Here is a 14,775-nt window from a genome sequence, read left to right on the forward strand (position 1 = left end):
ATGAAACAGGACTCATATTAACAGACAAACAGCCACCTATAAAAAATAATTTGGGCTTGATCGTTCACAGAAAGATAAACATTGAGGACATAATCTTAAATATGATTGCATTTTATTGACAAAAGTATAAGTTCTAGGTAAAAAGAAAAATAGAAGCTTTCTTGGGTGAAATGGGTTTCTTGTGCAGGCAACACTAGATCTCAACTCAGGGAACTACTACTATGAAGAAGATCCCCAAGGACTATCCATGAGCCTTTACAATTAAAGAAGTTCTTTCAAGAAAATATAAATTAATTTTCTATAACACTTATTGAAATCAACAATATCAAGATGAACCGCTATGATGGATACCACTCGAAAAGGAGATGACAGTGAACAAGTTTCAATTTAGAGTTGCAAAACTGCAAGGCTTCAAATTCAGCATACTGTGTGCTAAAGTTAAAACACTTATATCCAAAGAAATAGGCTCTACAGCATTTGAGGGTGTCTTCTTGTCCTGACCTTTAAAAAATAAACTCTTTTCTTTATCATCATTTTATGAGTGTCTATTTCCATACAGTGGTGCCTTTGAAAAGGGTGCCTGGAGGTGACACTCTAGCTTGCTCGAGAAGAAGAGACATTTTCCAGTGACAGACAGCACAGATGAACACACAGCCACAATGCATTTGGAGAAGCCTCCAACAGCAGCAGGAGTGTGAGGAACAAAACTTAAAAGGGCTCAATTGAAAAGTACCCTTGTTTGTCCTTCAGTGGAACAGCACTTACAAAGCCTCTTCAACATGTACTTTGTCAAAAGAACAGTGAGGAACTAAACAAAAGCAACTCGAACCTCTGCCAATTAAAGTATCTTTAGGCTTTCCCCCTGATCCGTTCACTTTTTATTTTTCCCACCTCATCAAATGAGGTTTCAAAATAAGAGTGGATTTCAAAGCGCACTTCTATATTCTTAATTTAGTGAAATGCTTTGGGTTTTGGGATTTTAGGAAAGCCAATTTCCATAATTCTCTATGAAAATAGTAATTAAAAAGTTGATAAAATTAGGGGGTAATTTTGAATTTCTATTTCAACTTGTCTGTTAATGTAATATAGTTCAATTTAATTTCTAAAGGGCTGCTCAACAACAGACATTTAAATTAGAAGAACAGGCATTGTGATTTATAATGTAAACTCAAACATCAAACATGCAGTGCTTGTAGGGATGTTCGCAAGGCCAAATATCATGCACCAGGGGCCTGTCTTTTCTACAGCATAATTACATGCAATGCTGTAGCACAGCGCAGATGAAAATATACTGCTATATCTTCTAGTTCAAGACCCCTAAAATAAGTCTGAAAACAAGGAGGAAAAGCTTTATATCCATTGAGAGGATTTAATGTTCTGTATGTCAACACATTTGTAATAAAAATTGAAAGGCCATTAACACATAATTATATCTGGGGGGAAAAAGCACGAGTAAAGTGACATAGAAAGTGTAGTTGACTAAACTGAATTGTTTTCAATAGATGTGACAGATGCAAACTTCAAAAAGATACATTACACAATAACATCCTACATATTTTTAAGTTTTAAGAGAGGATAATTAATAACTAACAATTTACAAATTTCTGTTTCATAAATATCTAGTTATAAATTTAAAAACTGTCCAATCCATTCATACAAATGGTTCAAATGGAGTTAAGTGTACATTTTTTCGATATTTACCACTGTGAATTTGTATTGCACTACCTGATATCAAAATAATATCCACTTCTGTTTTTCCACCTAATAAAACAATCTCCTCCATTGTGTCTACTGCAGAGAGAGAGAGAGAGAGAGAGAGAGAGAGAGAGAGAGAGAGAGAGAATGTGTGAATGGAGAAGAGTGAGGAAGGGAGGGAGGAAGGAAAGGGAGGGAGGGATGAGAATGAAAATCCTAGTATTTTAATTCACCCAATGATGGTTCTACGGTCTATAGATGACTTTGAGGGTGATGGCTTGAGGTGTGTAACAATACATACTTTTCCAACTCATTCAATTATTTTTATTAGTTCTCATAAGAAGAGAACTAACTCTTTCTGTGAAGTCGGTACTAAAAACATTGAATTGTTTCAGATAAAGTAACACTGGGTGACTTTGGCAATAAGTTGTGCCTTTAGGGTCTTATAATATGAAACTGAGCAAATATTTTCTGAAGAAGTTTAGAATAAAAGTTCCTGTTGTGTAAATAATGATGAAGTCTAGTTTGAGTAGAAACAAAATTTCACAAATAAATGAAGTTTCTTACACACAAGGAGTACACTCATCACAGCACAAGAATTTTGGAGGTGTGGGCGTCATACTCTAAGAAGGAAGAACACTGACAGTTACAGATGCTAAATAAAACCAAGCATATGTGGGTTCTGAAAGGAGAATTACACACACACACACACACACACACACACACACACACACTCACATATATATAAATATGTATATATATATATATACCCAAAAAAGAATAAAAAGAAAAAATCAAAATAGGGGAGAGAAGGAAGAACAAATAAGATGCATAGGAGAAAGCTGAAATCTTCTGCACATATTCACATTATTGTAGAAATAAGAAGACAACAAATGCACAAATTCAATATTAAATGCCTCCCCTAGTTTCATGTTGGTTACATTTTGGTATTTCATCCATATCAATGTAGAGAAATCTTTCTTTTTGAAAAGTAATTCTTCAGGCAGAACTTTGTCTAACTATATCTTATTTAGGGAAATTTATATAAATAAACTTTGAAGCACTACCTATCCCAGGATTTTTATAAATGTTGCTTTGTTGTTGACTGCATATCCTAAATTTCCAGAATTTTGTAGGTCTGAATCAGAATTGTTCAGTAAATAAAAACGTCCTGGGAAAGCAGCACTGGAAACTAAAATAACAATGCTTCCAACCAGCCAAAATGTGATAATGACAATAGCTGGTAGAATTCCAAGTTGGTTATAATTTATACAGTACTTTTGTGTGCATTACCTCATTTGTTTCTTTTAACGACCCTCTGATGAAAGTAGGGCAGTTAGGATTTCCAGTTGAGGGCAGTCTTCATTACATTAATACAATTATTATAGCAACTTAAATGCAAGTAAATGTGGTTTTTTTTTACAATGCAAATTATAAGGTGGATGCTTGCTTTTATGCAAAGAAATTCTTATTTAAAATTAAAAACTGCATTTCCCCCAGATGTTGTGAAATAGATAAAATGACATTCACAAACATTGCTAACTACTTATAAGTTATTGCCTCAAAATTGATCAGAGACTAAACTATATAGCTGTTACACCACAATCACATAATATTCACTTGCAGGATCAGGGCTAAAACCCAAACACTGACTCACTGTGTAGTTATTTTTCTTCATCATGAATTAATTTGAAAGTCAGGTAAGAATTATGGACTATGTCTCAAAAAATGCACAAAAACACATATTGTCGCCTTTTTGCATACAATTTCCAGAATTTATAAGCCCTCTGAAGGAACTCATGAATCCCGAGTTTGGAAACTCTACCTTTGAGGGAACATGTTAAGAGTCCTTGGAAGACTATAGGGAAGAGACAAGGCGTTGAAAGAAATCAGTTACTTTTCTCTTACCACAGCACTCCTAAGATGAACTGTGTGGAGGTGGGGGTAGGCCTTGTGCAGTGTGAGATCCAACTATAAGCTGCCCCATCTTGAGCCCATCATCAGAAACAAGAATTCTCTCTCCTATGCCAGCTCTATACACCTAGGAAAGAGTCCTGATCTCCATTATGTTAAAACATATTAAAGAACCAATTATAGCTTTGAATTCTGAAAAAAATATTCATAGATCAATCCAATTCACTTCTCACTTTGCCTACAGAAGTGGAGGCGAATTATTATCTATGGCCACAAATTCATAGATAAAGCCAACATATTTCTTTAGAGAAACGTGCAATATTAGAGTTATTTAAAAGATTAATATAAAGGTAAACATGTATTTTAGTTTTGTATCCTGGATCTTATAATATCTAGTTTTGTGTCCTAGGACAACACTTTAATCTCCACGCCACAGAGGAATTAAAAGTAATGATTTTAAAGATTCAATAATGACAGGGGTATGCATACAGTGAGAAGGTTGGGGAAGACAGGACCAATGAAATAAATAGGTTTAGAGGTTAATGAAGAGTCTGAGTAGGATATAAAGAAAAGAGGGCAGTAAAAACACAAGCAGACAAATGAAACCCAGTCAATTTTTAGAAGAGTGTGAGAGAAGGCAATACAATGTGAATTGGTGGGTTGACTGTCATCCACCATTAACACAGTAAACTACTACGTGCCAAGCTCACTATTAGGAAGCAGAGAGGCACACACAATTGAACCAAGAACTCTTCAATGACATTCACATACTTATTACTGTGGAAAACAGATAAATAAACAATAGTGGTAATGTGGTAAGAACTAATAGAGATGAGTTCCTGTTAGCAAGGTAGACTGAGCCAAATTCTGACAAAGGCATTCAGAGAAAGTGTTGAGTCATAAAAGGTGAATACACATTCATTAGGTAGATAAGTCAGAAAATGGCATTTAAGACAGAGGAAATAGCATATGAAAAGGCAGAGTAGTATTAAAAATACAGACTGTTGACAGAACTGCATGCAGTTTGATAAGACAGCATGAGAACATGAACCTTAGTGTTGCAAACAAGGTTAAAAGAGAAGGAAAACAGGTTGGGTCAGATTATATATGCTCTGTGTTCACCGCCAAGTATTTTTGTGGAAGATAGTAATTTTGGTCTAATTCTAGTTTCTCCATATAACAAGAACACGAGAAAGCTACTAAGCCTCCGTTTTTCATTTTAAGGTAAGAAATAATACCAACTTTGACGTTTTGAGTATTAAATGAGGTAACCCACATAACATTTGACAGACAGTCATATATTTAAGATCTCTCACCTCCTTTCCCCACAACAGCACTGAAGTGACACTGAAACAGTTCAATAATCTTTTCAATAAATATTTTGATTTTTTAGTATGTGCACTATTATACTCTTAAGGAGATTTTAATGTAGGTGCATAAACTGACAAATAAATGGACAATTATAATAAAGTAAAGGTAATAACAGAGGCAAGTAACAGTTTTTTTAAAAGATGAAAAATTAGCAATTTAGACTTGGATTGGTGAGGAACAGAATTAGAGATAGAGATTAATAAAATTAGATTAAGAGATTAAGAAAATGTGAATTTTGCCTGTTGTGTTTCGAGGAAGATGAGACGTGCATATGTCTGTAGGCTGAAACAGAAATTCCAAAGAGATATTGTAGGTAATGTAGACATTAATATAAAAAAGTTAAAAGAAAAAGCCTTTTATAATCTTTATATCTAAAAAGATTATATTTTAAATGAGACATTTAAAGTTCTCATTAAAGTAAAAATTATTTTCACCTGCACTGTTAATGAACCTAAGGTCGGAACACAAATTAAGTTAAAGTCTGAATCTGAACCTAAATTTAGATGCTGATCTATATTTACAAATCACCCCTAGCTACTTGAGACTTGAGAACATAGGACATTTATATACCTATATATCTTGGCTTTATTAGCTAAATTAAGATATCTTGTTGTCTCAAATTTATTTAAATTTAATGAACAGTGAAATACCCTTTAAAACTAACAAAAGGTGATGACATTATTTCTAAAAAATCAAGAAAAACATAGTAAAGAATACCAAAATGTATGATGTAACTGCACAGGAAAAAATAAAAGGAACCTGGGTCTGTAGGATGTGAACTGAATTCTAGCTTTAACACCGACTTGCTATCTAATTTCAAGCACATCTCTGCCCCAGTCTATCTGTCTGTCTGTGTCTCTTAAAATGAATATTTAGGCCTAAAATATGTCCACTTTTCATTCCAGTTCTGAATTTCTCTTATTCCACAGATTAGTTCCTCCAATTATTTTGAAACTAGTTTCCATTAGGACATTAGGATACCTTCCAAGGTTTTTGTTTTGTTTGTTTTTGTTTTTTGCTTTTTTTTTTTTTTTTTTAACACTTTAAACTCAAACAGTTTAAGCTGAGCTGATTTTCAATTAAAAACTTTCTGGAAGTTTGATCACCACTGAGGCATAAGGAATTTACTTTAGTAGAAAATTATTGACTACTATTTTATTATTCAATATTTCAAAGGAACTTAGGCACACATGTGCTAAAGAGCAACATTAAACTATTACTGACAAAATCCTTAACTGGAAGAGATACTAAAACTAGTGATTAAAAGCATGGATTCTAGTTTAAGGTTGACTTCATTTCAAATTATGCCCTCGACAGTCACTCTGTGACATATTTAATCAGTGGCTTCCTCATCTGAAAATGGAGATAAGAATCAAAATATTTAGTTCATGTGTACGGCACTTCCTAAAATTGGAATAGCTATACATAGCAGCCTGATTATAAGGTTTATGTTAAGATTAAATGAAGTGTTTCATATAAATTACATAACACTACAGTTAACACATAATATGCACTGAATATAGGCTACCTTTTTTCTCTTAGTACATAATAATTTATTCAATATCTTGATAGAGGAGATATGTATCACATATTATGATATTAGAACTCATTGTCATTCTTTTTTTTAATTTATTTATTTTGAATTCTTTAATGTTACCACATATTTGACCCCCTTTACCTCATCTACTTCTCCCCTCCTCTCTCCCCCTCTTACCCTCTGGTAACCACTAGTTTATTGTCCATGTCCATGGGCAGTATCTGTTTGTTTGTCCTGTTCGTTTGCTGCTTTTAGGTTTATATCCCACATATAAGTGATATTACGTGGTTTTCAACTTTTTCTGTCTGGCTCATCGTCATTCTTAACTGCTAAGTTTAATAGTTAAAAAAACAACTGGTAGAGTATAGATACTACCAAATATAATGTAACTACATTGTATCAGCCAGATATTTTGAACTGTGAATTTACTATGAACTTTGGTATGTTCCATGTCAAAGTGACACTGGACAAATAAGAATCTTTAGAACCAGACTTTTTTGAGTAATGCCAGGCAAAAATTCTGATGGAGGAAAAAGATACAAACATAAATATGTCAACATATTTTCCCCCTATTTATAACTTTTAAAATATTTTAATTAATTGCTTGAAAAAATAATCTAGCTGGAATAAGAGCCATTTTTTTCTTCTACCCACATGGCAAATCTAATTTTCTTTCTAACCATTTCACATCAGTGGCCTCCTTTTGCGTGATACATCATTCTCCTGTAATTTCTGAATTTCTGTTAGTTTGTTGTTGGCAGGGATAAGGTCGGAAATAATATGGACTTTCCATTGAAATCTGTTCTCCCTCACTCAATGAGAGGAAGCGAAGGCATGAATATGGCACCCTCATAATGATTTAGCTAGGGCTTAATGAAATTTTCATCACAACCTGCTGTTCATTTTAATGGCCTTTGAAAAACAATGGGAAAAAATAGCTTGAGGGAAGAAAAGATTTTTCTGTGGCACATAATTGTGAGCTTAACTTTTAGTTCTATTCGCCCTACCCTGCTTCCTTCATGCCCATAATTCTGCTCTCATTACAGAGTTATAACAATGTTCTGTAGGTTTTTGATTACACAGTTTGCAAGTCTTTTGTTAAATTTATTCCTAAGTATTTTATTTTGATGCTATAGTACATCACAGAGCTACAGAGTATTATTATTTTTTTTGTACTATATACAGTGTCACTGTCCTGATGTGTCCTGATGCTTGAATACTGCCAGGTTTTGGTGTCCATTCTCATGTCCAAATTTACCCTTTGATTAATGGACTTTTTATAATAAAGTTAGTACAACTTTCCAGTTGCTGTTGAGATTTTTATATATCTCCCTAGATATATTTCCCCATTTTCACTCTTTACAGTAAAAAAAAAAAAAAAAAGGAAATTTCCTTCAACATCCTATTGCTTTTCTACAGTACAATTTTCTGCTTTGTTATTTTTTTTTTTTTGGTGATTAAGATAGTCATGTTACTCAAATACAGAAATTGCTCCTTGATAAATCTCTCAATTGTAACAATTATTAAATAAACATTCTTGCCATGACAAATATCTTTACCAGTAAAAGTGAGTCTATTGACATTTCTGCGTACTCGGAGCACATCTAGGAATCTTCTGTGCATAAACATAAAATGTATCTTAGTGGATCTACAGTCATGCAGAAATTATCTTTCTGGAACTCAGGCTTTCAGATATTTGCCATGTTCAATTTATATTTTAGTTTTCCATAAAGCTCTCTCCGTATTTTCTCAATATCTTTATATGAATCTATAACAAGTCATTCTTGAGCTAAGCTTTTATATTTGTAGGAGAAAAAGTACAAAAAAATTGTGGTAAATACAATAATGAAAATAGCCTACTGTACATATGCAATAGTAATCTTTCTTCCTTCTCTGTCAGCTCTTCCTTCTATGGATGTTCTATTTCTGTTCTTTTGCCTGGGTAGCTGTTATTAAATATTATGCTTTTATCCTAATTCCCAATACCTCTGAATGTCTCCTGCTAAGCATATTAGGGAGGAGGGGTACACTGTGTCTTGCCCTCTTTCCTGTTGGGAATTATTCATTTGGCTTTGCCTTGTCATATACTTCCAAATTAAGAGTCAGTGCATCCACTTGGAAGGAAGCCAATGTGATACATTGGGGGAATGAATACCAAGGTCATACACCAAATTTCCATGGAGGACATCGTCTAAAGATAAATTTCCCAAAACCGCTTTGTAACACAATACACTCCACCACAATGTTGGTTTGTCCTAGGCCTTAGTCCTGGATCAGGAATACATCTCAAACAAAAATTAAAAATTAGCATGCGAGGGAAAGACTTCTTAACTCATAACATAAAGCCAACATTAACCTAACACCAATCAGATAAATACATTACATAAAAATCTGTAGACCTGGAACAGGGAATATACTTTTTATAAAGTAAGCATCTTATTATAAAGTAAGTACCAGTAGTAAAGAAGTGCTCAAAAAAACAAAACAAAACAAAACAAAAAACCCCATGGTGCTACATCAAAGTGACACAGAAGTCAATGGAAAGTGCTTCCAATTGTTAAAGTTGAACCAATTTGAGCAATAAAATAAAGTAGATTGGATTATAATTCAAAGTATAAAATAAATATCCACAAGTACATATTTATATAAATAAATAACTGAATAAATTAATAAATGGTGAAGAAGAGGAAAATCATCATGGATAAAAATTCCAAATAAATTATGTAGATAGTCCACCTTAAAAAGGGGGAGCAAAGCTCCCTACTCTTTAAATGTGGGTTGCACATAGCACTTTCCTTCCAAAGACTGTGGATGGAGAGGGAATAGGAGGACTTTACAGTGGAGAAGTCTGAGAAAACATTCTATCAGCCAGCTGATCAAGGTCAACATCAATATTCATAAATCATGCAGAAAGTATGTAGCCTTGATATGATGTGACAAAAATGATATTTCACTTTTGTGGTCTTCCTCCCCAAGCCTGTAACCCCAATATAATAATGAGAAAATCACCAAATTTCAATAAAGGGGCATTCATTCTACAATATATCTGAACAGTATTCCTCAAAACTTTTAAAGTTATCAGAAACAAGAACAGTCTGAGAAACTGTCACAGCCAAAAAGGAGCCTGAGGAGACATGCCAACTAAATGTAATGTGTTATCCTTGAAGGCATCCTAGAACAGAAAAAGCACACTTGGTAAAAACAAAAATATTTGAATAAACTGTGGGCTTCAGCTAATATTCATGTATCAAAGCATAAAAGATGCAAAATAATTTTAACAACAGAAAGCTAGTCATACAAAATGAACAGAATAAGTAAAAGAAAGATAAAGAAATATATCATAAGTTTAAGAGGAGTAATATCAGAAATCGATGGTTTGGGGTAATTTTTATTTTCTTCTTTTTAATTTTTCTGCTTTATTTTAAAGCAATTCTTATAGTAAAACAAGAATTTTGAGATCAGAAAAAAATTCTAGCGTATTAAAAAAAAGTTGTCTAGGTCCTCCTCAAAACCCCATTTTTATCTCAATGCGGATGGGAGCCAAAAAGTCTTTGGCTGACTAGATTATCTCTAAAATTCCTTCCAACTGTAAGATCATGTGAATTACATAAATTTTAACTAAAATCCATATCCCAACTATGCATCTGGTAGGAACCCAGAAATTTTAATTGCCACATGACTCCCAAAATACTGGTTAACATACATTTTATGCCAGATATACTCATAATTTACCGGTGTCCTAAGAAAAGACTAGAAATGAGTGTTACATAGTATAAATGTGGTATATTTTTGGTATAAAGTATGTCTTTTTATGTCCTTGTTTTTTGTTTGTTTTAATTTTCCATCTGACTCTGAAATAGGAGGCATGTTCTTGTGTGCAAAGCATTATCCATGCTTAGGATGGACATAGGTTTAAATAGGATTTAGAAAACATCTATAACATAAAGGATGCCTGTCAGTTATGTATAAATTAACCAACTTCCATTGGTTATTTTATTAGTTTGTTTGCTTTAATTTTAAGATTAGTCCATGTGCGTATCACCCAAGGACTCCCACCAGTAACATTAAAAGAGATTTAGAAGATGATCATAAAAGAAAGGCATCCCGGAAGCTGAAGAACTGGGAACTTCAGCATAGCTAATAGAGTTAGATTATCACTTTTCATATATGTGATAGACCTAGCTATATTAATTCTGGACTATACAAAAAATAGTCCTAGCTATCAAGGTAGCATAAGATGCACTAATAAATAGATAGAGGTGATAAAATGTAACAAAGTTGTAAAACGGCCTTGGGGAAAAAGAATGGAGATGAACAAATCTGAGGACTGTAGATATTTGGCATGAGGTAGCAACTATTCTGGGCTCTGCTGCCACAGTCTAGGCTTTTTTTTTTTTTTAAACAATGAAACATTTTTATTAGCAGTTCTAATTTCACATTCTGTTAGTGCTTTAATGAACTAATGTGAAGACATACAACATATTTTTTAATTAATAATTGATTATTGAGATCACCTGCATATTATTATAGGCAATTCACTACTCACTCTGTTTTGCAATTCAAGACTGACCACAGGGGATTAAAAGGGAAATGGATGGATACTGATTAGACTGATGGCTGGACAAACTACTCAATGTTTGTGCCAAATCGTGATATGTCTATAATAACACCTTGAGAACACAGAGGAAACCACTCCAGTTACAAAGTGTTCTTTCCTTCCTGCAAACTGGGGAGCCCCTCCTGGGTAGAACTACTTCCTATTCACCTTGTAACCCCAGCCTCACACATAACAGGCACTTAATATGCCACATTCTATTCTTGAATCTTTAAATTTAACTCAACCACAACTCATGCATGTGTGAAAATAAGGAAGATGTCACAACAGAAATTAATGATTAAAAAATTGGAATATCCATATTTAAATGTTTCTGAAAAAAATACTACCCATCTTCATAACATTAGGTTTCTATTTTGTCCAATTTAAGTTAGAGAAGTCAAAAAAATAGGACTAGAGGTTAAAATCAAACTATTAAAATAAGGAGATGGCAACTTTGTTTTCAAGTCTTTACCTTCTGGCTCATTTTTGATGAGCTCTTCCATTTTCCTCTGCTTCAGGGTGTCAACAACATCAGCTAAGCTGCCTTTGCGCCGCTCAGGAGTGCCCAGGGCTGTACTAGACAAGGACTCGCCACTCTGTCGCCCACCTTCGTCTGCCTTCTGAGGTGAGGTAGATGAGTTGTGTGGGGCAAATGAAGACATAACTTTATTGCCATCAACTTCCTGAAAGAGAAAGTAAAGGAAAAAAAAAACTGTTTAAAATTCAGTACATTTTAAATTGGTTACGTGGCTTATTCAACTGAAACATTAAAAAGTGAAATGTCACTGTGCGAGAGCTAAAGGACGAAAGAAATTTCAAAAAAGAATATATTAACTTTACAGGCAAGCACTAAGAGTCAAAGACCAATTCATCGGAGTAATAAAACTATGGGGATTCTCTCCCTTAGGCTGAGTACAAATGGCAATACAACCTTATGCAAACTCTATATTGGTTAGATTCATTTATTTTTCTGCTTTTGTTTGAAATTTTCCTATTAACATTAAATGTAATGGCCATTTATATTCAGTGACATTGTAATACTTAAACGAATAACATAATATATACTTTAATTTTCATTTTAAGTTGCCACCTCTTCTTGATGGCACTCCTAATTAAAAGTGTCTTCTTTTGCTTCTCCACTTCCCTTTCATTCTTTTAAGAAAGCATCAGACACAAAGGTTGTTATGACATCAGATAGAATATTGAAAGTTCATTTCTGCCTATGCTGAAGATATTTCCAATTCCATTTGTTACCTCAAGCACTGTTTCTATCAATACCCTCTGCTATTTTGTACTTTCTCATTTGCCATATAAACTAAAGTTTCTTGAAATTTTTGCCTCTTCATAATTGTGTATGTGTATGAAAATAATTCAGTATGTAATTCTAAAATTTAAACACATTTTTGGTGTTCCTTTTTTCATTATTTCCTCATAATTCCTAGCACAACTCTAGCAATCTGTATAATATTTGGGGTATATTTTGTGTAAAAGGCACTAAATTGATTTTTCAGACAGTGTCAAGAGGAATGATATTGAAATGATGAAGAAAATATAATTTTCTTACTTTAAGGTTCTCTTTACTTCCATAATCTTTTACTTTCTTGCATAATCCTTTGACTTTCCACAAAGCAGAGCTCTTCTTAAAAAGAAATTTGTACCCTAAGATCTTTGAAATTAGTCTCCCCCTAAGTATATTTCTCAATTCCACATTATTAAAAGTTTCCATTCAAATATATTTGAGTTTGTGCATATTTAATATTCAGAAAAGATTATGTCCATGTTTACACATATCTGCTTAAGACATGTTAATAGAATCTGTTGACCCCATAAAAGTGACAAATCACACTGATTTGATATCTAATTTTTTAAGGCTAACACTAACATTTTTGACTAGCTTAAAAATATACAAAAAATACTTGATAAAACTGTCATTGCAATTTTTAAAAATAGATTAAAGATGGAGATGTCAACACAAATATAACCATAATTTGTTCATATGATTTTTTGTTAATAGATATTAGTGAGTACAAAGACATTTATTATGATACAAACATCAATTTGTTGGGTGGATGAAGCAAAAGTAAAAAATGTATGCTAACAGAATCCTTGAAATTATAATTCTAAACACCAAAATGGTTTCCATTTCTTACAAATATTATAGTATATTCTTCTGATGATGACTATGTTTTGAATGAATATTCTATGGACAATACTAATTCACAGATGAATCTTAGCTTATAATGTACTTGGATTTAGAAATCAATATACATAATGTACAATTATAAGCCCCTACAGGCCAAGTGAAGGTACACTTCTGCAATTATTTATTTAAAACCCACACATAAATACAAGTGAATGCATAAATGCACACATATACACACAGAGCAATCACAAATTCATTTAATAAACTAAAGGATTTTTTTTTTATGAATGGACCATAATACATGTTAGCTCAATTTAATGTGCAAAACAGAATACAGAAAAGCCTCAGTATTCATTTTCCACAGATCTTTCTTCTCATTTATTTCCAGGGTCAAAGGCAGAAACATCCCAGTGTTAGCTTTACTTTGAACACTTCTATTTTGGACTCTCTTTTCACATTATATGATGACAAACTTTACAAACAAGAATTTGGCAGCTGAACTTCACTTGCCATAATTGAAATTGCACACATCTTTCTATAGCATCATCAGCAGAGAGAATGGCACCTAAATTGTATGCAATCAAGTCTATTAAAATATCAGAAAATATTTCAAATTGAAATACAATAATATCCCATTTTGTATGTCTCTAATTTTCTACACCTTGCAAAGAAGAAGGACATGTTTTAAAGAGCATAGCATATTTCACAAGTATTCTAAACTCAGTTACCACAACAGGATACACACAGATTAATTAATTAAGCATTACTATTTCGCATAGTAATATTTATCTTATCACTCTTTCACCTGTCTGATTACATTTCAGCCTCTGGCACTGTTAAGACCTTTAACAGTTTTATGTACTTAACAGATGTTTCAGTGTGGGACTCCATTGTTCATTTGCATAGTGAATAGCTTATTAAGGAGTGCTGGCACAGTCTTCAATCAAGGAAGTCCTATGTTTTTCGGTTTCTTCCCTGGGATTGCATTTACCATACCTGAAGTAATGACTGCATGTTTCTCTTCACTCTTCTGGCAGGTGAACATCCAGAGAGACTATTAACAATGGCATTAGTGACATGAACCAGAAATAAATATTAAATCAAGTTTATAAACTCTAAGGACAAGCTTCAGTATTTTGCAGAAGAGCTCTCAGAATTGTGATGTATGACTTCTAAAGTCTAATGATAAAAACAGGGTTCTAAAATTTTTAAATGAGGATGATAATTTTTTTTATTCTTGAATAAGCTTTACTTAATCTTGTCTCCTTTGTCATCTTTGCAACCATGAAAGAAAGGAAAGGATCTGCATAATGTATCTATGCATCTATCTTCATTGAGTTATCTTTTTTAAAATGCACTTATTAATTCCAAAGACTACATTTTGCTATGAACACTTTGAGGGAAATATTATTTCAACCTTAATATTTGAATTTTAGTTTGGGTAATGTGATGATTAAAAAGAATGAACTCATTTGAAAAAATAGATTATATGTGACTCAACTATATATATATATATAT

At 32.9% G+C, this 14,775-nt stretch overlaps 1 protein-coding gene across 3 annotated transcripts in view; it reads right to left on the bottom strand.

The window, feature by feature from the left end:
* SOX5 (SRY-box 5) overlaps nt 1-14,775 on the bottom strand; it is a 378,734-nt gene that overhangs the window by 274,446 nt on the left and 89,513 nt on the right. For all 3 annotated transcript variants that reach the window (XM_015589995.1, XM_006912686.1, XM_006912687.1), the window contains one exon: nt 11,587-11,797. In XM_015589995.1, coding sequence (XP_015445481.1) covers nt 11,587-11,797 — 211 coding nt within the window. The remainder of the gene's footprint in view (nt 1-11,586; nt 11,798-14,775) is intronic.

Source organism: Pteropus alecto, unplaced genomic scaffold (assembly GCF_000325575.1).
Source record: "Pteropus alecto unplaced genomic scaffold, ASM32557v1 scaffold103, whole genome shotgun sequence".
NCBI classification, from domain to species: Eukaryota; Metazoa; Chordata; class Mammalia; order Chiroptera; family Pteropodidae; genus Pteropus; species Pteropus alecto.